The sequence below is a fragment of the Ricinus communis genome, chromosome 5 (assembly GCF_019578655.1).
Source record: "Ricinus communis isolate WT05 ecotype wild-type chromosome 5, ASM1957865v1, whole genome shotgun sequence".
In the NCBI taxonomy this organism is placed as follows: domain Eukaryota; kingdom Viridiplantae; phylum Streptophyta; class Magnoliopsida; order Malpighiales; family Euphorbiaceae; genus Ricinus; species Ricinus communis.
The window spans coordinates 31,341,716-31,362,855 of NC_063260.1; the positions used below are offsets into that span (position 1 = coordinate 31,341,716).

Below are 21,140 nucleotides of genomic sequence, written 5' to 3' on the forward strand. Positions count from 1 at the left end.
CCTTATATTATAAAATAAAAAATATATATTTCTAGACGAGATAAACTGCTTATAATAGTATAAAATAAGAGTAAAAAATAAAATAAAAGATCCCATATAGATAATTGATATATATTTATTAATTTTTAATTAAGAAATATGTGTAAATAATTTAATATAAAAATATAAAACATATATATATATATTGTCACTCTCTCATATCTCAAGACTAAATAAGCGGGTCGCTAAAAGAATAAACCGAAAAATCCATTTCCATATTATGTATCATATTATAGTACGTATGATCCAGTCTATGAACTAATTATCTCCAAAAGTGAAAAAGCAACAATCGATTAACATAGTCAAAAGGGTTAAAAGCAAATTAATCTTGGTTAAAAAGGAAATTTGCAAAGGATTTCATTGCTATCACAAGGAGAAAATGATGAGGTATGACTATTCTTTATCAAACCCACCAATTATGCAAAATCTCATGCTGTCCACTTTAATAAAGCATTTCCTCAATCAAAACTTTAAAAACGCCAAAGTTGAGGATGATGAGTTGCCTTTCAACCTTAAAGCAAACCTTTCATTTAAATTAGAAAAGAAAAAGAAGTAGGGCCTTACTTTCTTCAACCCCAAGCCAACCTTTCATAACTTCAAATCAACTGTAAATATGCACTATAAACCCAGCTCTATAGCTACCAATTTGCCTGCGAAAATGGCTGCAGCAACTGCTCCGGTTGCCATTGGCACACGAGGCACTATAGGATCGCTGGTGAGGAAAGAAATTGATTACTTCACTAAGATTGAGTTAGAGAGATGTATGAGCTCCAGAAAACCTCTGGCACAGCTGTTTGATATTGGTTCCAGCAGTGGTCACTCGAGGCCTAGCTTCTGGTCCTTGAAACTGAGCTGGAAAAGAAAGAAGAGAAGAGGCAGCAGTAATGGATTCCTTCCAAGCATCTGTACTGCTGTTGAAGTTGCAGATTCCAATCGCCCAAATGGGATTCCTGGATTCAGTTACAGAATCTTGAAGGATGACGCAAAAAACATGATTTTTTAGGCAATCCTGTAAAGAGCCTGACATGGTTCCTAATCTCTTTAAGCTGGTAAATATACGTACGTGTGATCGATTGGACCATGCTTTTGCTACTACTTCTATTCTCATCTGAGGTCCATTATTTCAGTGCTAGTAGATTCTGTAGTCAAATTTCTTATCTATTGGGGCTTTTTGTTCAAAGGAATGTCGTCAGGATCTTAAGGCTTGCTAATGATCTCCACAGGTTCTATTAGCAGCTTGTATCTAATTCCAAAAATTGCAGGTTTCTTTGATGTTAGCATGTTTAATTTCCAATTCCATAGAGATTGTGTATATACAAAGGATTATTTCATATTTCACCCACTCAAAAGTTTAATTTTGATATGGTGAATAAATGTTTGTCTTGCTAATCTATTTTGGGTTACATATAACAAATGCATCAGTAAATTCGGCTTCCGGCACATTCATGAATTCTGAAAGAATGGTTCAGGGAAACTGCAGGTTTCATTGGTGTCCGAAGTTGGTCTTAATTAAGCTTCTAAGTCTCCTTTGAAATCTGCTCCTTTGATGGAGTTGAAATACCCAATAGTAGCGCTTCTTGATACACCATAATAATCACGTCCCTCCTCCTCAACCTTTGGCCTGGAAAGGAATTCGAGTGCAGTCACAACATCTGCCATCAAGGGTCTAACATCAGCTTCCTCTTGGAGACACATTGCTGCAATGGCAAGAGCTTGATATAAACTCTTAGAAGGATAGTTTCCTTCAAGCAATGGATCTGCCATTGCTGTAAATTCACTTTTGTTCTTGAATAATGGTTCTGCCTAAAAGTTGGAAATCAGAACCAATCATCAGGTTCCTCATAGTTACTAATTATAATCAATAAGAGATTGTAAAGAGGATCAACGTACCCATTGAATTAGGTTCTGCTCTTCGGTTGGTCTTTCAATATCAATGACTCTCCTTCCTGAAATTAGCTCCAGAAAAACAACACCAAAACTATACACGTCGGACTTCTTCGTCAGCTTTCCTGTCCGTTGATACTCTGGAGCGCAATAGCCGTAAGTACCCATGACCCTTGTAGACACATGATCTTTCTCTCCTGTTGGACCTAGCCTAGCAAGTCCAAAATCTGAGAGCTTTGGGTTGAGATCTTCATCTAATAATATGTTTGATGCTTTGAAGTCACGATAAATGATTGGCGGGTCTGCTTCGTGCAGGAATTCTAGTCCTCTCGCTGCGCCTGCTGCTATTTTCATCCTCGTATTCCAATCCAATGCTTTCTGTTCTGGAGCTAAATCTGAAATATTGAAAAAGTTACCAATATTTCTTTCAAAACTATGTCTACCTAATGTGCATGCTACGACAATGCAAAAGTCGTTCATCAAAAGATTTGCATAAACAGAACAGCATATGTTTGGATAAACAGAACAAAACTGATTTAGACATACCAAAGAGGTGATTTTCCAATGATCCATGGAACATATATTCATATAATAAGATTCTCTGCTCTCCTTCTAGGCAATAACCAACCAGTCTGACAAGGTTCGGATGTTCAACCAGACTTAACATAAGAATCTCTGAAAAGAACTCTCTAGTTCCTTGCAATCCATTCCTATCGAGTTGCTTAATTGCTACTTCCTACAAAACCAAGAAACAAACACATATCACTACAAGATTATGCAAGGATAATTAATACCCACATTGAGAAACTAGAAACACACTTGATGAATGTTCTGAACATATCCTTTGTACACTCTCCCGAATCCACCTTCACCCAAAACACAACTAGAATTAAAGCCACCGGTTGCAGCAGCAACTTCATGAAATGTGTACACCTTAGCAGAAACTTTAGCATTCCCAACTCTCATTATCTCCTCGGTAATAAGTCTCTGCTTGACGCTGCCTAGACATCAAGAATACAAGGTTCCATTGCCATTATATAACATTCCATTACGTTAAACTTGCTTCTAAGGTGAATTTGATAGGTTTTGATCATCAAGAAAAATTTCTGAACAGATTAAAAACAAAAGGGTACCTGTTTTACGCGAAATATTATTCAGGAAGAAGGAAAATGTGCTTCCATGCTTACTGGTTGCATTACCGGAGTAGGCTATGTTCTGATTAAATGAATTACTCTTTTCGAATCTACAGCAAGAAAAACAACTCATTACTCTTCTTTTGCTAATGTCCGCCACCCTTTTCCTTAAACTAAATAAACCTTATGAAAAATATATACATATATAAACATGTGCATATGCTATAACTGGGAAAATCAATGGTACTTGAGATTGAAATGTGTTAAAAGAAACTGAAGAACTGACAAGGACCATTACACGTATTCTTGTTTTAGCCATTGAATTTCGGTATATTTAGTTAAGTCTTCCTTTGCTCTTATCCAGTAGTTCTATTGCTCTTTTACTCTTTAGGTTAAACTAATTTTCACCAACTCAATTCTATAATTGGCCATGGTAAAAATAAGTAAGGCTAACATGGCGGCTATATATAATATATCCTACTTTCAGCATGCATACACCATTTTTAATTTAAAATTTGTGGAGGTTAATTCAGTTAGTAAAATAATAATAAAAATACAAATGGTGTTGCTTTTTCTATTAATTTAAACTAAAAATTATATGTTCAAAATCAAATTTATAGGCATCTCAATTAGTTCATTTCTTAAGATAAATTTAGGGTATATTCTTATAAATACAATCCTTAGAAACTAAGTTTATATATAAAAGAAAATCTGAGTAATGGATTCTAGAAATATTAATTAACAAATTAGGCTTTACAAGAAAAACAAAAATTAACAAATTAATAAAACAGAAGACATCACTAACCAATTCTTTCTTTAGCTATAAGGCCATGGCAGACCGCTCAAACTTTCACAGGTAAAAGTCAAGCTTTTTATACACGTGTCAAGTCGAGGCACGTAACACATGTCTCTCTTAAGTCCTAAACCTAAACCCCAGCAAAAACCTACAATTGTATCGATAGACCGGGAAAAGCAAAAGAAAACATTAACATGCGCCATCAATGGTGATCTACAAATCACTAAGAACCCTAATCACTAAAAACTGCAACAATAGAAATAGAAGTTTTGTAACAGTAGCAGCAGCAGCAACAGCAAACTCTATAATCCCATCTCCATACACTACTAGTCCTTTACATTACTCTCGCTTTGTGTCTAAATGGGTTTCTCAATTTCAATGTCAGGGTCAAGGTCCTCTCTTTCTATCTTTTCCACCATGGAAGCTCTTGCAATCTACAAACCCACTTTACCTAAGGGGAAAAAACGTTGTCGTTTTGAAGAAAGTTGAAGCCTTGAATTTGCTTAGGAGTCGAGTCGGTCCGGGTTTGATCAATCAACGAGTGGTAGATAGTGTTCAAGAAGAGTTAAAGGAGGCTCATTTAGATGAGGGGCTTTGGAAGAGTTTCATCAATTTGCCTAATTTTGTTTCTTTCACTCGTCTGGTCTCTGGTCCTGTTATTGGATGGTACATTTTGGTTTACTTTTGCTTTCTGATTTAGAGCTTTCATCATCTGTTATATGAGAATATTTATCCTTTTTTCCTTGTATGCAGGATGATTACAAACGAAATGTATTCTTCTGCATTTGTGGGGTTGGCTATCTCTGGGGCTACTGATTGGGTAATCGTAACTTGACGCTTTATGTTGATAGCTATTAGAATTAAGAATGTATTGAACTGGATTTCATTCTCTTATTATTTCATACTGTAGCTTGATGGCTTTATTGCCAGGAAGATGAGAATTAATTCTGTAGTGGGTTCCTACCTTGATCCGCTTGCTGACAAGGTAACTTTAGAGCTCTAAAGTCTTAATTCTTGTTTGTTGATGACAGGTTCTTAATTAATTCTGTAGTGGATTCTATTTTTCTTAATTACAGGTTCTTATTGGTTCTGTTGCATTGGCAATGGTGCATATGGATCTTCTACACCGTAAGTTGTCTCTATGGTTAAGCATGTTATTTTTCCTGTGTCTGTGTCTAATATTCTGTTCTTAACTTCCAACTTTGGCATTCGCAGACTCAAACTTTTACTGATAATATTAGGGCCACTTTGGATTTATAGAATCACCGAACTAATAAATGAAGATTATAGCAGCTTAATACTATTTTAGGAACCCACCCAATGCTGCTGGCATTTGGCATAACATGACTACTGGATAGCTTTATTAGCTGTTTGAATATATTATATATCAACATACATAGTAACAGCATTGCATTTTCAAAAAGTCATATGGAGGGTAATCCATCTGGTCTATTTCTTTTCCTTGTGAAGCTGGACTTGTTGGACTGGTTGTGTTGCGAGATATTGCACTTGTTGGTGGTGCAATATATCACAGAGCTAATAGCTTGGGTTGGAAGGTGAAGTTGACCAACTTGAACATGATCCTTTTTCTTTTCTTTTAATGTGGCTAAAATATCTCACGTTGTTGAGTTTTTTCTTTCAGTGGAATAGTTGGTATGATTTCTTCAATCTTGACGGAACCCGCCCTGAGAAAGTCGAACCTCTCTTCATAAGCAAGGTTTGTTTCATATAATTTTGACCTTACTAGTTATGGAAATCAAATGTTTAAGCCGTTAGACAATGTTAGTTGAACCAGAATACTGGTACAGTTTTCCTCCCTTCATTTGAGCCAGCATTTGTTTCATATAGGAGTGCATATAGAAGGAGAAGTTACGGAGAGTAATATACTGTTACCTTTTAAAAATTTACGAACTTGAGATAGGCCAAATTTTTTCATGATTTAAAAATTTAAGCAGCTCTTGAAAGCTAGAACGCGTCATGAGGGATAGTGGAAATTGTTATATCCTAATAACATTGGCTTAATGGATGGTTTCCTATTGTTCTATAACAAAAAGTAAAAGTAGTTTGTGCTTAATATATTATCACTGGCCAAGAGAAGAAAGTTTTAGCTCTCTTATTCATCAGCATGTGATTGATTTAAAAGGGAAATGGCAATACAGTCAGTGAGATTGATACCAGTTAAAAACCTTTTTCTCTGTTCTCTAACAAGGGCCAGGACATTGACAGGTTAATACAGTTTTCCAGTTGGTTTTAGTTGCTGCTGCCCTCCTTCAGCCAGAGTTTGGAACTGAGGAGACTCAATCATACATAACATACTTGAGGTAACTTAAGTACCTCTTAATTTCTCCTTCTAAGTAATTACTGATAGTCCGTGTGAATAAATATTTGATACACACGTCTATTTTTGCCCCCAATGTGGTGCAGCTGGTTGGTGGCTACCACAACAGTGGCTTCTACAGCTGGATACGGAGTACAATACATGAAGAATAGATACTCATTGCTTGCCAGTAAATCATAGCTCTGGTTTTTCAGCTCAAATCTTTCAAGTTGGGTTATGACATTAAATTATGTTTTGGAAGGAAAGGAGCAACTGGATTGTCTGTATTTTGAGCTGAAAAGAAATGGATGACGGGAATTCTGGAACAATTGCATAACGTATGAGTTTGAGCTACCTAACTTGTAAAGCATGTTTTCTAATATAGAGATTTGTAATAAAAAAAAACAAGGGAGGTTTTCTTAGTATTAAATCAAAGCATAAAAAGTAACAAAATCTTTTAACATATTTACCTCAGTATGAGCTTGAGGCTTTTTTATTTTCTTTCTGATAATACAGTATGAGCTTGAGTTACAGCGTTTTCATCTCCAGTGTTGATTTGTTCCTTGTGGCGGCCTAGTAAAAGGAAGCCCTTTGCTTATTTCTCCCGTCACTCAATTTACAATTAGTTATAAAAGGCCGCTCATTTTTCCTTTTAATCCTTTTCTGTTAGGAGGAATTTTGGATTTTTACATCCCATTTGCACCAGTAACCTGTTAATAAAACGCGGGACAAGTGGAAGATGCAATCGCTGTCGCAGATTGACATTTTATAAAATGAAACTCGAAAGTTGCCCGAATATCACTCTAGTAGCTTCAGCCTTTTGCTAGAAGTTCATGCTTAATCCATGACAGTTCATGCAAAAATGAAACAATTGTATTCCCATGAATTCAAGGGCAGACCATATTGTCTTGACCTCAGTTCAGCATTATTACAAACTTGCTAGATGTGGACGCAGAACATCATTCTTGAGGAAATCTGTTAACAGAAAATGTGCACATTTGAGCAAATGCAGGCAGTATCTGAACAATCAATTTCCATTTGCATGCTCCAACAAGAACCTGAAAGCAATGACAGACACTCGTATCAGAGACTGGCAGTGAAAGCTTCTTTGTCAGTCAAATATTGAATCATGGTGCACGAGTCAATGGGTGACCAAGATAGATCAAGTTGTTTTATCATAGAACATTCAGATGAACAAATAAAGTACTAGAGCAAAAGCTCAAGAAGTATCGAGCAGACATCTAATTGCAATGACAGAAACCTCAATTGCAGCTAGCTATTAATTGAAGTCTTGTGATGAAAGAGCATATATTCAGCCATCAGGCAAACAAGTTTGAATGCTCAGATTCTCAGATAATTTTACAAGCTTGATGCCTCTATTGTTATCAAGACTATGAAAATGAAAACCGGCAACATTGAAACTAAATACCACTTTCATTCAAAAATGAAACAATTCACCAAGTAAATGTAAAACTGTTACTTGCTCTAATTTGGCAGATATGCTATTCTAGTACTCTCACCTGATTTTCTAGCTTCCTGGTCTTGTCAAACAAAACTTAAAACATTTTCTTCCCTACCGAGGTAAACCAGCTTCAATCTCTTCCCACGTACTAACATTCTTGGTAAACTTCTCCTTTATTTTTGCAATAAGCTCCTTTGCCTCATCCACCTTCCCAATACCTGCAAGCCCATTGACCAGAGACTTCATAGTTGCAATATTTGGTACCCAGTCCTTCCCAATACTTTCCTTACAAATTCTCAATGCAGTCTCAAAATCCTGACCTTTACACAAGTAATGCAGCAACGTAAAATAACAAGCAGAATCTGGTTGGTACCCTCTATTAACCATATCCTTAAACAGTCTCTTTCCTCCCTCCAAATCACCTTCATTGCAAAACCCATGAATCAAATGAGCATATGTCACAGAGTTCGGCTTCATTTGCCTAGACAACATTCCATCAAGTAAAGCTTTTGCCTCTGCAGACTTTTTCAGCTTACACAAACTTTGAATCCTAATATTATAAGTACTAACACCCGGCCGAATCCCGTACTTGTCCTTCATCATTTCCAATACTTTTCCAACATCCTCATACTTCTCTTCCTTGTAAAACCCAGCAAGCAAATGCCCGAAAGTCGTCGCATTTGGTTTCAGACGCTTCCTATCCATCTCAGCTAAAACAGAAAAACCCGAACTTGAACTCTCAGAATCACAGAAAGACTTAATAACAGTATTGTAGCTATCCAAATTAGGCTCAATATTATAATTTTTAGGAAATTCAAGGAACACCCTTTTCACTTCACTGTAATCCTTAGCCAAATAACAAGCAAAAAGTAGAGCATTGAAAACTTTAACAGACCCATTATTACCCAAGCCAATGACATCAGTATGATACTCTTTAAAAGTGCGGACAGCGTGATCAACCATCGCAGCTTGACCGAATAGAACGATGGCGTGAGCGGCAAATCGTTCGGAAGTACGAAGATCCGGTCGAGAAACACGGAGGTCGTCGAGGAATTGTTGGATGAAAGAGAAATTGTTGGATTTGGAGAGCTTGGTAATAGCGACAGAGAAGGCGATACGGTCTAAATGAGCTTCTGGGGTTAGAGAAGCGGAGTTACAGATTTCGATGATTTTTTGTGGGTTTTCTTCTGATTTGAGCAAAGAGATTGCTGCTCTTGTTCTTTCTTTGGATGAAAGTGGAGTTGTTGAGAATTCGCGACGGACTTTTATTAGAGAATGGATTCTGAGACGAAAGAACAGCGCCATTTTTTATTTGTTTCAGAAACGTAGTTAAGTCGATAAATGGAGGTGTTAGGGTTTTGAGTGGAGATGTAAGGATTTAGAGAAGAAGGGTTTAGGGTAAAATTTAGCTGCAAGTGATTGTAGATTGTGATTGATAGAATTTGCAAAAGAATACAAATAAAAAATCGATCAATTTATGGGAACTGAACCCGACGTGAATCGAACACGCAACCTTCTGATCTGGAGTCAGACGCGCTACCATTGCGCCACGGATCCTTGACGGTTCTTTTGTTGTTATTTATATAATATTAGAAACTAGCTTAGAGCTGTCATTGATTATTGGTTAGGCCAACCCAAATTTCCATTTTTAGTGAATTAGTGGATGTAGCTAGACTCATTGTATATTTTGTAATGCTAAATTTGCCATTGTTATAAAAATGGGTGAAACTAAAAAGTTTTAGTTAAATAGTGTTTTATTGGTTTCATATTTCAGACACAAGATAACACAAAAATCCCACAAAGAAAAAGAGAGACTACCAATCCATTAATATGGCAAATAGGGCTCATCAATAAGGATAGATAACCAAGTGACCTAAACCCTAATTATTTTTGAATTTTTTTTTTATAAATAATATTTAATATATATATATATATATATATATATTTTTTATCTATTAAACTATTTGAAGTAAAATGTTATTTATATTCTACGGCATATATTTTTATTAAAATTATTCGATCTATAATCTTATTAGAAGAAAAAATATAATAATTTTAGGAATAAGAGTCTTAAAGGAAATATGGATACATCTCTAAATATAGAAATGGCAACATAAAGAATAAAAATATTTAAAATTGGTGCTGAAATTAATTTGCACAAGGAATTGATTTTAAGTGTTGGCACTGTAATAAAAGAGGAAGATCGTTAACCCCACCGGCCTTTCCATACAAAGACCATTGAAAGCAAATGCACAGTACAGTAACACGTGCTATCATTTACAAACTTGTACTTCTAGTTATAGCCACTCCTCCTCCACTCACCAATTCCCTATTTTATCTATTACCTTTTCTCTCCCCATTTTATCATTAATTTAAATAATTAAACACGTCGCCAGCCTTTCATATGATATTTAATAAATTATTATTTCTATTAATTGATAAAATCTAAAGAAAATAGCTTCATTCATATTTAAAAGATTATTAGCTATCTCATTCAATAATCAATAAATATTAATAACAAATTTCATAATTATTAATTGTTAGAGGTGAAAGAAAACCGAAATATGAAAAATAAAAAAAAATATTTTTTTTATGCTAGACAATATAAAATTATTTTATTATGTTACTTATATTTTATTAATTTATTAAATTAAAAACTAAATATTTTATTTATTTTTTATAATTATGTATAATCTTTTGAATATAGCAGTTAATTGTTATATATTATTATTAAAAATTATATTGTATTAATATATTTATTATAAAATATATATCTTAATTTTATCTTTAAATTCGATTTTATTTATACATAAAAGTTTATGCAATATATAAATTAAAAATAAAAAATACTAAAATTCTAATTAGTGGTGATAAGAAGGTCAATATATTTATTTTTTCGGTTTTATTACATAAATGAAATGATATATATTGATATTTTACTTGTTTTATTGCAAAAGTGTACGTGGCTACATGGGACGTCCAGGCAGTGCACTCGCAGATCAAACACGACAAGCACCGGCCAACCGCCCAATGCCACATAAGGCAGTGAGAAGTTTCGCATCACAAACAGTTAAAACTAGTACTTCTTATATATATTCTGTTTGGTAGGCCCACAAGCGAAGGTAATAAGGAATCTCCGGCAGCATCTATCCTCTCTCCTACATCACGTGAATCGGGATGTGATTTATTAATGTGATAATATAAGAATTATTTTAAAAATTATCTATTAATTAATTTTAATATTATATAAATTAATATATCAATATAATTAATATTAATATTTTTAAAATTAAAAATTTATTATATAATTAAAAATTAATTTATCATCAAATATAATTAAAAATATTATTTAAATATTATTTTAAATCTAAAATTATCATAATTATTATAATATAAAATTAATTTATTAATTAATAAAATATTAAAATATAAATAATATATTATTTTTATGATAAAATTAGTATTATTATTATTAATAAAAAATTATTATTTAGTTAAATATAATATTAAAATATAATTAATATATATTATTTTTAGATAAAATAAATTTACAAAAAATTAGTAATTATTTTCCGTTATTCTATTTTAATTAAATTAAATTTTAAATATTATAATTAAAATTAATACAAAAATTAAAATTATTTTTTAAATTAATAATATAATTTATAAATCAACAAATTAATAAAAGTATAAAAATAAATATAAATTTATATTCTTTATGTAAAATTAGAAATACATATCAAAATAGACATTTTATATATTAAAAATTAAATATATATTTCAAATAAATATTAAATTTTAAAAATTAATATTACATAAATATATTAATCTTAACCTTTCTCAATAAAAAGATTTCTAAGTTAATGATTATAAATGTTTTAAATATATTAATTTTATTGATGGAATTAGTTTAATATTTATTTTGAGGATATTTAATAAAAATTACTACATATAAAAAGATTCACTCTATAAAATATTAACAGTAACACGTGTGAGTAATAATTGAATCAACAACTTATTTTAAAAAATAATAATAATAAAGAAAAAGAAATATTGTTTTACTACGCACAACCACCAAATTTGATGATATGTCACTAGAATAGACGCTTAGGTGCTTTCTTCTCTACTTGGACCGTCTGGTAGAGAAGAGAAGCGAGCAAATTAAACAAAAAAGACTCAATCTTTGAACTTAACTCTCAGTTTTGAGTTTTGGATTCCTCTTTTTGAACTTGTTAGTAGCAGTGGTGGGGGGTGTTTGGGAAGAAGGATTTTGACTTCTTTTTTTAAAAAAAATAAAAATTTCCCGGATTTTCATTTTCTCGGGAAAATTATTGAGATGGTGAAAATGAGGAGAATGTCAGTTGAATTGGGTCCTATGGAGATTGTTGGTCTAGTTGGGAATTGGTGGGATGAGATTAATGATACTGCTGAATGGCAAGATGGGATCTTTTATGCTCTTTGCGCTGCTTATGCACTTGTTTCTTCTATTGCTCTGGTATTTCTCTTTCTCTTTATCTCATGATGTTTGTTCTATGCTAAAGTTTGTGTCTTTGATGGAGTGAGTGGCTTTGATGGATCATGATTTATAAGTGTGATTAGTAAAGCTAGTGTTTTTAGTTGATATGAATGTATTGGCATTGTAATGAAGTAGAAGAAGCTCTGTTTGCTTGAAATATTGGATTCATTCTTCAATTTTCTTCAACTATTGATGTGTTAGGAGTACTTAATTGGCTTACAATTGAAGAAAATGATTGCTGATAACTTCATTTTTTTTTTTAAAAGAACGTCAGACGTTGGCAGAGCTTCAATTAATAATTGAGGTCTTCCGTTTGCTAGTCAGTTAGCTTTCTCTTTCTCTTTATCTGTACTATGGTATTGGATGTTCTTGTGCTGAATATTTGGAAATAGTTAAGTTGGTGCTTATGAGCTCCGCAGGGTTCATTTCGAGTAAAATAAACTGATAGTCTGCTTACCTAGCTTTAGTCCACTTGCAAGTGCTAATTGTGGAACTTTCTACTCTTTATGGTTCTCGTCTGCATGAAATTGGTCAAATGAGTTTGTAAGAAGTCTTTTGTGTTTAATTGGTTATCAGATACAATTAATACGGATTGAATTGAGAGTGCCTGAGTATGGTTGGACAACGCAGAAAGTTTTCCACTTGATGAACTTTATAGTTAATGGAGGTAATGCTTAGAGTCCCTCTGACGGATTGGATTCTTATTTAAATAACTTTTATTGGAGTTGTAAATTTTCCTTTTCAAAATTTCTTATTCTTGTAGTGCGTGCGATTGTGTTTGGATTCCACAAGCAAGTGTTTGTTTTGCATCCCAAGGTTAGTTGATGAAACTTTGAAAGACATCAGTTCTCTATTTTAACGTACCTTCATACAGTAGGTATCCTTGTTATCAGTTTTTCTACTTGAACAAAAGTTGCTTTACAATGTTCATTTTACTTACTTTTAGCATAATATTTTCTCTTTGGATTGAATATTAATGTATTGCTAATCAGGTGCTGACATTGATATTACTGGATCTCCCGGGACTCCTATTCTTTTCTACATATACACTGCTTGTCTTATTTTGGGCAGAGATATATCACCAGGCAAGTATCTACAAGATTTCGGTTTTATATGAACAATAGGCGTTTCACTCACAGTCTTCGCTTCATGTGATTCTTCTTTTCGGCTTTAAATAGTCTCAGGAAATTGATTTTTCCTTATTTTGACTAGCAGGCAAGAAGTTTGCCAACAGATAAACTCAGAATTGTTTACATTTCAGTCAATGCTGCAATGTACTTCGTACAGGTATGCAGTATGCTTAATGTTTCCATCTATTTTACTGCATCTACTGTGACCTTTATTAGCAATTATCATTGCTATTATGCCGTGTTCACCTTATACAGTCTTATCTCCCATGTACGTATAGCTTCTGTGAATTTTTAGTTTATGGGCTGAGGGATGCGTGTGGAAACAGTATGATTTGGGTAAAGGTATAACAAAAAACACTTCAAGATTTTACGGGGTTTGGGGAATCTGGCAAATATATTATGTTGATGTCCGGGCAAACATGTTCCCCCCGTCTATTTGACATGCAGGATTCCATTTTCACAGACCCCACAGTAGTTTGAATTATTTTGGTTAAATGTGCAACCCTTCTTGCCCTACCATAGGAAGGAGGAGAGATGCAACGGTTTGGGAAAAAGATTAGGTTTGTTAGCATGGACTTAATATCAGCTTATTTGTAAAGATACCATTCATGGTTTCCTGGCAGAAGCAGCTGACCAGGCATTGTGAGGCTTATTGTTGGAACTTTGTATAGTTTATGCCATATTTCTCTATAATGTCTTATCAAAATGAGGGGTTGAATCAGGTCTGCATCTGGATATACCTCTGGATAGATGACAACAGCATTGTGGAATTCATTGGAAAGATATTTATTGCAGGTAAATCTTTCTATCCCATGGATTCTGATGATTTTGATATCTGAAGATTGAAGCTCTTGGACATGTTTATACTTAATTAAATAAATTTTTCTTTTTCCCAGGGGTGTCAATTATAGCTGCATTAGGTTTCTTGTTGTATGGAGGGAGGTGAGTATTATCATGCTAAATGTTTTGGTAATTATTGTATCTGAAACTGTCACACGTAAGTTTAATAATGTGAAACTCTCTTTCTTTTCTCTTGTTATTGACTCTTCTTCCTGTAAAAGATTGTCATGTACATTGTTTTCAGATTATTTTTCATGCTGAGACGCTTCCCTATTGAGTCTAAAGGGAGAAGAAAGAAGCTCCATGAGGTTTGATGCCTCTCCTTTACCTTTATTGTTATCACATTTGCACTGTCGTTGTTAGTCTTTCTACACCTTCTTGATGGCTAAAAATTATAATAGTAACAAGTCGTGGAAGGTGAATTACATATGTTTATCATTTTGGAATATGGAATGATGGATTCCATGTTAGATTAAAAATTCTTGTTTTACTGGCGAGTCATCAAGGGAAAGTTCACACAAAATCAAGCTTTTTTTTTTTTGGCTCACTCACCAAAAGAGTCAATTTTATTGCTAAAGCCAGAAAATAGTACACCTCAGGGAAGCCCTGTATGACCGCTAATTACAATCCTAGTATCTGGATGTTTTGAATCAATATTTATAATGATATTACTAGAATTAGTAACTATGCATTTGAATATAACATCTATGCTAATCTAAGAATCCTCTTTTTTCTCAAATCTGTTTATTATAAAAAATCTTGTTATTCCTGACTCGCCAATCAAAGTAAACTGTAGCTGCCAGAGCAGATATGTGAACATCTGCTAATCTCGTTTTATCTCCAGTGCCTCCTGCAAAACCGGCTAACTATTCTTCTTCATTTGAGCTCTTTGTTACTTATTAAACAGGCTTGCATATCTTGTTTCCAAATCTGAGAAGTGAAGCTACCTTGAAAAAACAAGTGGTCGATGTTTTGGCTTTCAGAATTGCAGAAAACACAGTTATCCTCATTCACAATACCTCACCTTATCAACTTATCACTGGTTTTGACCATTTTTAAGTGCTAGACACAGAATGAAGCTCTTTCTGTGGACTTGACTCTTCCTCCAAATAATTCTGGCCCAGCTACTTTTTGGGAAATATTCTCTCAACTGTTCCGAAGTACTGGCTATAGAAAAGATCCCACTCCTGGAACCTGACCATTCAATCCTCTCTTGGCTTTCATTAACAAGAAAATCCCTTCCAATATATTCCCAAGTCTCTGCTGTTATAAAGTAGTTGGATCCGGTAATGAACACCTGTTGCCTCTCCAAACATCACAAACTTTGGCTTTTTTTGGGAATGCTAGCATCCCTGATGTCAATATTCTTAAATTTGTCAACCGTTCTTTCGCCACTTACAATGTTGTTAGATGACAGCAACTATTTATGATAATACCTTTCAAGGAATCACTGCCTTCATGTTTGTATAGATGGTAGAGTTGAAATTCATAATTGGTTGCAAGTTTGCTATATTCGAAGGAGCAAATTGTGATCTCTGGGGGAATACGTGCTATTGAATTAGCTCATCCATTGATAATATAATTTGAATATCTATTTCCATACTCGAATTTGTTTACATGATTTTCCTGAAAAACTATCTTGAGCTTTAAAGTACTAACTATAGTTTGAAGAGGGACTCAAATTATCTTGTATTTACAAATTATGATAAAAGTATAAGTAAAATTTGCAAACACATGCATTGCCTCTCTCTCTCTCTCTCTCTCTCTCACACACACACACACACACACACACACATGTGCACAGACAGAAAAAAGGAAAAGGAAGGGAAAAGCTATTTCTGAGTTTAAGTTCGGTTGACTTTATATTTGCTTTATGGCAGGTTGGATCAGTTACAGCCATATGTTTCACGTGCTTCCTTATAAGATGTTTTGTGGTAAGATTGAAATAATTGAGCTATCTTTTAAATGTTGAGGAAATGTTTTGATGCACTAATTGCTGCAAAACTTTTAAATAACTGCTGGTCATTTATGTATCACTTCCATATCATGCCATATGACTGTAAGAGCCCTCAATGACAGCAGAAATTGATATTCCAGCATGCTATCTTCACATCAATATTCTAAATAATTTCTCTAATAAATTTCAATTTTACTAAATCATATAAGTAAAACATCAAGCAAATCACTATTTTCTTTTGAGGGAAAGCAAATAACTATTCAATTCTCAAATGATTGAATAAATTAGCTTAATGCACAAATGCATACAGGCAAGGGTAGTTCTTCAATAGATTTTTCGATTTCTAAGCATGAGAGACCTTTACAAAAGATGGAGATCTTGAATTTCAGCAGTTAAAATTGCATTGTTTGCCTCAAGACGAAAATACAATAGGCTTAAATTATACTTTTAACTTTATTTTCAACCTGCAGGTTCTACTTTCGGCTTTTGATTCAGATGCATCACTTGATGTTTTGGATCATCCAGTTTTGAACTTGATCTATTACATGGTATTCAAATGGGTATATTTGTCCATATAATGAAGCTTCATGTAATACATAATGGTATGTCTTAACTTTTATTTTCTGTCGAATTTTTGTTGCTTGAAAATACAGCTGGTTGAGATTTTACCCTCAGCTCTGGTGCTCTACATTCTGCGAAAGTTGCCTCCCAAGAGAATATCAGCACAATACCACCCAATTCGTTAGCCACAATGATCCTTTCTAGCAGTGTATTCTCCTCCAAGAAATGATTTTGCATGCTTCCGAAGTAGGTCATATTGGAGATAGGGCAGGGCCAGATAAAGAAATCCAGATTTTTCATATTCTAGTGTGGCTCATGATTGCGGCAATTCTTTTTGCATGTATATTACACAGCTGGTTGCAGCTTTCTGTAGGGAAGATATTTGAATTGATTTCTTCATGTGTTATGTAGCTTGAGGCATTGGTTGTTTGACAAATCATCTGTAGCTTCTCTAATCAAAAAATTTGGAGCAAGCAAAATTTTCTGTAATTTGTGCTTAGTTGCCTTTCAGTTTGTTTTTAGGCCAACTTTAATGTTAATCGCCTGCTCAACATAATTGAAGTAATATATAGATATTGTTACTATTATTATTTTATTAAGGTAACTTGGTATTTCATTGTTTTTTAGGAGTAACGATTGTATTATTGTTGACAACACTTTAGAGGTAGAAAAGATATATCCAGCCAGAAAGCAGTTTTCAGAATTTGTTGTTCTTTGAGCCCCATTATTCCTTTTCTTTCCCTTGAAAATTTATTCTAAGGAATGGTCCTCTAGAGGAGTTATAAAGAAAGGACAGTTATATTCTGTCATGCAGCCGAAATTTGAATTGATCCTACTAACAAATGGGCAAAAAAGATACAACACATCTCCCATTAGCCAGGCAACAGAAGTCATCAATGACTACTTAGCTGGTATATTTGCATTGACAGAAACATAAGCACAAAAAAGCCGCCATGTCATCTAGACCGCTAGAAGCTTTCTTTCTTGATTTAAATTACAAAAACTCGTATCCAACTTTTGCATGGCTCCAGTAATAGTAATTATCATATACATAGTTAACCTCTAAAACGATGCCACAAGTCAGGATAGACAATATCAAAGTGCTGTACCGACTTCCCTCTTCACTCTCCAGTAAGAGCACACAAATTCAAACCAAAAGCTACCGTTCACTAGCCTATGTCACCAGAAATCCAATCCCATCAATCTTGGTGCACTTCCTCTGCAGGCGGGGGAGCAAATCTTACATTTGCTGGACGTGCCACTACAACAGTCTCATCAGCAAATAGTGATTTGATAAATGATGGGGTTCGCAGGGGCCTGCGACCAGTCATTCGTGGATATACATCCTCAAGAAAATAGTAGGCATGACCAGCTATCATTCCCTGAACCAAAAAAAGTTGTTGAATAAGGAAACCATGAGATATTTGCTGGTGAGAATCAATTTGCGGATAACGTGATGAAAAGATAAGAATGTTTGATATGCTACACAAGATTATATCTGAAGTAGCCCTGACTTGCACGCAGAGAGAAACCTACAGATAGACTACAAAAAATTATATTGACCTTCTAATTAGGTATATGGAGAGAAGATGGAACTTATTGATTCCCGTTAGTGACATTTTTAAATCTATCTCTACATTAGGCAACACTCAAAAGGTGAGGAAGATCACTCCAAAAATATTGGAAGAAGATCCTATTTATTCCAAGAAATTATGTGTGCAGGCCAATGCTTGGTAACAAGTTACTAGGAGTTTCACTCGTATATATTTAAGTTGCTCATAATCTTTAGCTGTCAATGGCACTACGTCTTCAAAACAATACACTACTGAAGTAACCAAGTTCATTCATCTGGCCATCCCAGAAAAGGCTAAAATATTACCACCTGTATGCTCTAAACTTCAATATCTAGAATTTTGCTCAGCAGGTGCGCATGATAAAAGAACAAATATGTAATTTGAACATTACCGGGCTTGGGAGTGCATGGTTAGGAATTTCTCAATGTGCCCTATGATATTTAAAAAATATAATAGAAACAATGACATGAAAGGCACTAAGGAAAACGCACCAGTAGATCCACCCAAGCACTAGCACCAACAAGCACAGAGAATCCCAAAAGAACCTGCATAAACCCAAAGGAGGAACAAAACATTTTATACTAATGAGAAATTGGAAGATGTCATTATTTTAGAACCAATGAAAGCTGCATCAAGAAGAGCAGTTATAGATGGATTGAAAAATAGTTCCGACTTATTCCTTATGATCGCACTAATATGATGAAATGAGGATAGCATAAGCCCACTCACCCACGGTAGGTAAGCTGCTGTAAAAGTAAAGAGGCCCAGGAAGCTCATGTGGATAAAAGGATTTTGCTTGCTCCAGACATAAACCTGAAAAGTTGAAAATGCAGAGGTGAGAGTTATGTGAGAGTTCATTCAAAAGGACTTACCAACAACATGATGTTTTAGGCAGGAGAAAGACAAACTTACGAACCATCATGAATGTCAATGAGTTGCTAAGGAATATGATTTTTGCAAAAGATTCTGACAAATAAGGTATCATCCCACCAATAAGAACAATGCCAGTCAAAACAGTGGCACCAAACAAGAGCATGTAAAAGAAATCAGCAGTTCTTCCCCTGAAAGAGTTCTCTTCAAGAAGTTTGCAGTATCGAGCAAGGAAGAACATGTGGAACATAAAGTCCAGGTCTGTTATAATGACGAACACCATTAAGAATAACAGAAGTAGGTGGCAAAGAGGTAACTTCTACATATGCATATACATCATTTTAAAATCAGATGCTCAACATTTGCAATGTTAAGCAATTACAAGAAGATAAAGGAGAAGACTTTCAACATAAAGGCATCCTTGATGTAAGGATGAGATTCACATCAATGGCTACACTAACAGGCTCAATGTTAAACTTTGCTCTGGGATTCATATATCTCATGTTGGAAGAACCACAATATGTCATTTCTACACTTCTCCCAGGAATATTGCTGCAACAGTTGTAATGAATTGCTTTAACATAAGTTTACAATTTGGACCTTGCATACAATTATTTATAAGGATAGACTTAGGAGTTTATTCATAATGTGAAAACCTCGCTTGTAAAAACAACTATTGAACCTCGGCAATCGACAAAGACCCTCTTGCAACCCAAAAGAGAAACTTTTCAGAAAATAGAAGGGCCAATTCTGCATAAGTTGATTCAAAACCTATGTTTCACACCTTAATGCAGCAAAGTTAAAAAGTGAATGAGCAAATTTAGTGGTCATTGATCTCAGTAGGAATTTCATTCCATGACCATGCTTGTTATTAAAACGCAAAATTGAGTAGCTGAATTCACACATATCTACACTTGTGTCATACTTATCTAGTACTAAAACTACAGATGTATATGAAATACATGAAAAAAAGAATGCATTTGCCTATTATAGGACAATCATACTCATTTCTATCAGTAAGCCATTACACTCATAATTCATAACTTGGAAGTCCAAAAAGATACCCATTTTCCGGAAGTATAAGAAGTTGGTGATGAGACGCCAGAACTGATAATTCTTAACCACCAGCGTAGGATGCAAGTAAAGATTATGAGGAGATATTATCTGCCAAAACAAAAATAAGGAAAGGATTTAGTTGCTAAAGGTTTTTCAAACACTCCAATCACATGAAAAAGAAAAATACACGCAATCCAGTTGAAATCTCACTGTTAAATACAATTATTCCACAAGATACAAATAAAATCCAACATGATATCCAATAGACTAATCAAATTCACCAGCACTAGTCATTAATCAGAAATAACAAATCAACAATTAATAATACCCAACTTAAATTGGTTACCATCTAAAAGATTAACGCTAACCCAGTAAGAAACAGCTAAAGCCCAGACTACCCGTTGGCCTAAATACAGAATCAATAAGCATTAAGCAATCAATACAAAAACTTTATTAACCCTCCAAAACAAATACTAATCAACAAAAAAAAAAACCCATCAAATATAACAAGGAATAGAGAGAGATAAACATACTTCAAGGGAACAACCGATTGTGGTGACAATAGCAGCTGTGAGATACGAGCGGGTTATAATAGGCATCTGCTTGTACCATTCCTCAACTGCTTGAGCCATATTACTATAGATTTTTTCCTTTTTGTTGTCTCTTCGTCAATGAAACGATTTAGCTAAAATTTTAAAAAGAAAAGGTAATGATTTGAGATGAAATTGGAGTGGGATTTTTTAATCGAAGATCGACAAGGGGAGAGTTTTGGAATAATCGAAGAAAGAAAAGTGAAAGGAAGGAAGGGGACTTTTATTTTACCAGGACAGCTAATATATGTATCTAATTAGTGCGTGCTGTGGTCTTTATAGTGTTCAAAAAAAGAAGAAAAAGTGTGCGCCCTTGTTTTTGTGACTAACCCACACGAATGATATAGCGAGTGACTTACACCCACCACTGAGGCCAAGAATTTGATCAAAATCCTTAACTGTTATGGAAAAAAAG

General features: G+C 34.1%; 6 protein-coding genes and 1 non-coding gene across 8 annotated transcripts; 3 read left to right on the forward strand and 4 right to left on the reverse strand.

Annotated features, from left to right (window-relative positions):
- Window positions 1-515: 515 nt before the first annotated feature.
- LOC8284226 lies at window positions 516-1,353 on the forward strand. Its single transcript, XM_002518463.4, has one exon. It carries the CDS (start codon window positions 653-655, stop codon window positions 1,040-1,042), a length of 390 nt encoding a protein of 129 aa, XP_002518509.2. The 5' UTR covers window positions 516-652; the 3' UTR covers window positions 1,043-1,353.
- LOC8284225 (probable serine/threonine-protein kinase PBL23) lies at window positions 1,352-3,189 on the reverse strand. The gene is made up of 5 exons (XM_015718778.3): window positions 3,057-3,189; window positions 2,743-2,924; window positions 2,470-2,659; window positions 1,930-2,318; window positions 1,352-1,842 (listed from the first exon to the last, which is right to left on the reverse strand). The coding sequence occupies exons 1-5, from the start codon at window positions 3,187-3,189 to the stop codon at window positions 1,549-1,551; spliced, it is 1,188 nt and encodes a 395-aa protein (XP_015574264.1). The 3' UTR covers window positions 1,352-1,548.
- A 753-nt stretch (window positions 3,190-3,942) lies between these two features.
- LOC8284224 (cardiolipin synthase (CMP-forming), mitochondrial) lies at window positions 3,943-6,634 on the forward strand. The gene is made up of 8 exons (XM_002518461.4): window positions 3,943-4,518; window positions 4,606-4,672; window positions 4,763-4,837; window positions 4,929-4,980; window positions 5,323-5,408; window positions 5,495-5,569; window positions 6,079-6,173; window positions 6,277-6,634. The coding sequence occupies exons 1-8, from the start codon at window positions 4,058-4,060 to the stop codon at window positions 6,368-6,370; spliced, it is 1,005 nt and encodes a 334-aa protein (XP_002518507.1). The 5' UTR covers window positions 3,943-4,057; the 3' UTR covers window positions 6,371-6,634.
- Window positions 6,635-6,902: 268 nt separating this feature from the next.
- Window positions 6,903-9,064, reverse strand: LOC8267448 (pentatricopeptide repeat-containing protein At1g61870, mitochondrial). Its single transcript, XM_002518460.4, has 2 exons — window positions 7,690-9,064; window positions 6,903-7,227 (listed from the first exon to the last, which is right to left on the reverse strand). The coding sequence occupies exon 1, from the start codon at window positions 8,934-8,936 to the stop codon at window positions 7,743-7,745; it is 1,194 nt and encodes a 397-aa protein (XP_002518506.1). The 5' UTR covers window positions 8,937-9,064; the 3' UTR covers window positions 6,903-7,227; window positions 7,690-7,742.
- A 52-nt stretch (window positions 9,065-9,116) lies between these two features.
- On the reverse strand, window positions 9,117-9,188 carry TRNAW-CCA. Its single transcript has one exon. It is a non-coding gene; the product is annotated as a tRNA-Trp (tRNA).
- Window positions 9,189-11,702: 2,514 nt separating this feature from the next.
- Window positions 11,703-17,230, forward strand: LOC8284222 (tobamovirus multiplication protein 1). 2 transcript variants are annotated; one of them, XM_015718833.2, is made up of 11 exons: window positions 11,703-12,126; window positions 12,724-12,814; window positions 12,911-12,963; window positions 13,140-13,232; window positions 13,360-13,434; window positions 14,000-14,072; window positions 14,174-14,219; window positions 14,362-14,425; window positions 15,998-16,051; window positions 16,545-16,622; window positions 16,728-17,230. In XM_015718833.2, exons 1-11 carry the CDS (start codon window positions 11,968-11,970, stop codon window positions 16,818-16,820), a joined length of 879 nt encoding a protein of 292 aa, XP_015574319.1. In that variant the 5' UTR covers window positions 11,703-11,967; the 3' UTR covers window positions 16,821-17,230. The 2 variants fall into 2 exon arrangements, with proteins under 2 accessions (XP_015574319.1, XP_002518505.2); XM_002518459.3 differs by having other exon boundaries at window positions 11,704-12,126; window positions 13,363-13,434.
- Window positions 17,231-17,478: 248 nt separating this feature from the next.
- On the reverse strand, window positions 17,479-21,006 carry LOC8284221 (derlin-2.2). Its single transcript, XM_002518458.4, has 6 exons — window positions 20,669-21,006; window positions 20,144-20,243; window positions 19,126-19,340; window positions 18,939-19,022; window positions 18,701-18,754; window positions 17,479-18,017 (listed from the first exon to the last, which is right to left on the reverse strand). The coding sequence occupies exons 1-6, from the start codon at window positions 20,765-20,767 to the stop codon at window positions 17,835-17,837; spliced, it is 735 nt and encodes a 244-aa protein (XP_002518504.1). The 5' UTR covers window positions 20,768-21,006; the 3' UTR covers window positions 17,479-17,834.
- Between the last annotated feature and the right edge of the window lie 134 nt (window positions 21,007-21,140).

Bases quoted from the DNA above. Each gene is read 5' to 3' on its own strand.
- LOC8284226 (XM_002518463.4), top strand. From the start codon at position 653: ATGCACTATAAACCCAGCTCTATAGCTACCAATTTGCCTGCGAAAATG.
- LOC8284225 (XM_015718778.3), bottom strand. From the start codon at position 3,189: ATGAGTTGTTTTTCTTGCTGTAGATTCGAAAAGAGTAATTCATTTAAT. The intron at 2,925-3,056 runs GTACCCTTTTGT...CTTGATGTCTAG, and splicing joins TAATATTTCGCGTAAAACAG to GCAGCGTCAAGCAGAGACTT. The intron at 2,660-2,742 runs GTGTGTTTCTAG...TTGGTTTTGTAG, and splicing joins ATGTTCAGAACATTCATCAA to GAAGTAGCAATTAAGCAACT.
- LOC8284224 (XM_002518461.4), top strand. From the start codon at position 4,058: ATGGTGATCTACAAATCACTAAGAACCCTAATCACTAAAAACTGCAAC. The intron at 4,519-4,605 runs GTACATTTTGGT...CCTTGTATGCAG, and splicing joins TCTGGTCCTGTTATTGGATG to GATGATTACAAACGAAATGT. The intron at 4,981-5,322 runs GTAAGTTGTCTC...TTCCTTGTGAAG, and splicing joins GCATATGGATCTTCTACACC to CTGGACTTGTTGGACTGGTT.
- LOC8267448 (XM_002518460.4), bottom strand. From the start codon at position 8,936: ATGGCGCTGTTCTTTCGTCTCAGAATCCATTCTCTAATAAAAGTCCGT.
- LOC8284222 (XM_015718833.2), top strand. From the start codon at position 11,968: ATGGTGAAAATGAGGAGAATGTCAGTTGAATTGGGTCCTATGGAGATT. The intron at 12,815-12,910 runs GTAATGCTTAGA...TTATTCTTGTAG, and splicing joins GAACTTTATAGTTAATGGAG to TGCGTGCGATTGTGTTTGGA. The intron at 13,435-13,999 runs GTATGCAGTATG...GGGTTGAATCAG, and splicing joins CTGCAATGTACTTCGTACAG to GTCTGCATCTGGATATACCT.
- LOC8284221 (XM_002518458.4), bottom strand. From the start codon at position 20,767: ATGGCTCAAGCAGTTGAGGAATGGTACAAGCAGATGCCTATTATAACC. The intron at 19,341-20,143 runs GTATCTTTTTGG...TCATTATAACAG, and splicing joins CTTATACTTCCGGAAAATGG to ACCTGGACTTTATGTTCCAC. The intron at 19,023-19,125 runs GTTCGTAAGTTT...TCAACTTTTCAG, and splicing joins ACTCATTGACATTCATGATG to GTTTATGTCTGGAGCAAGCA.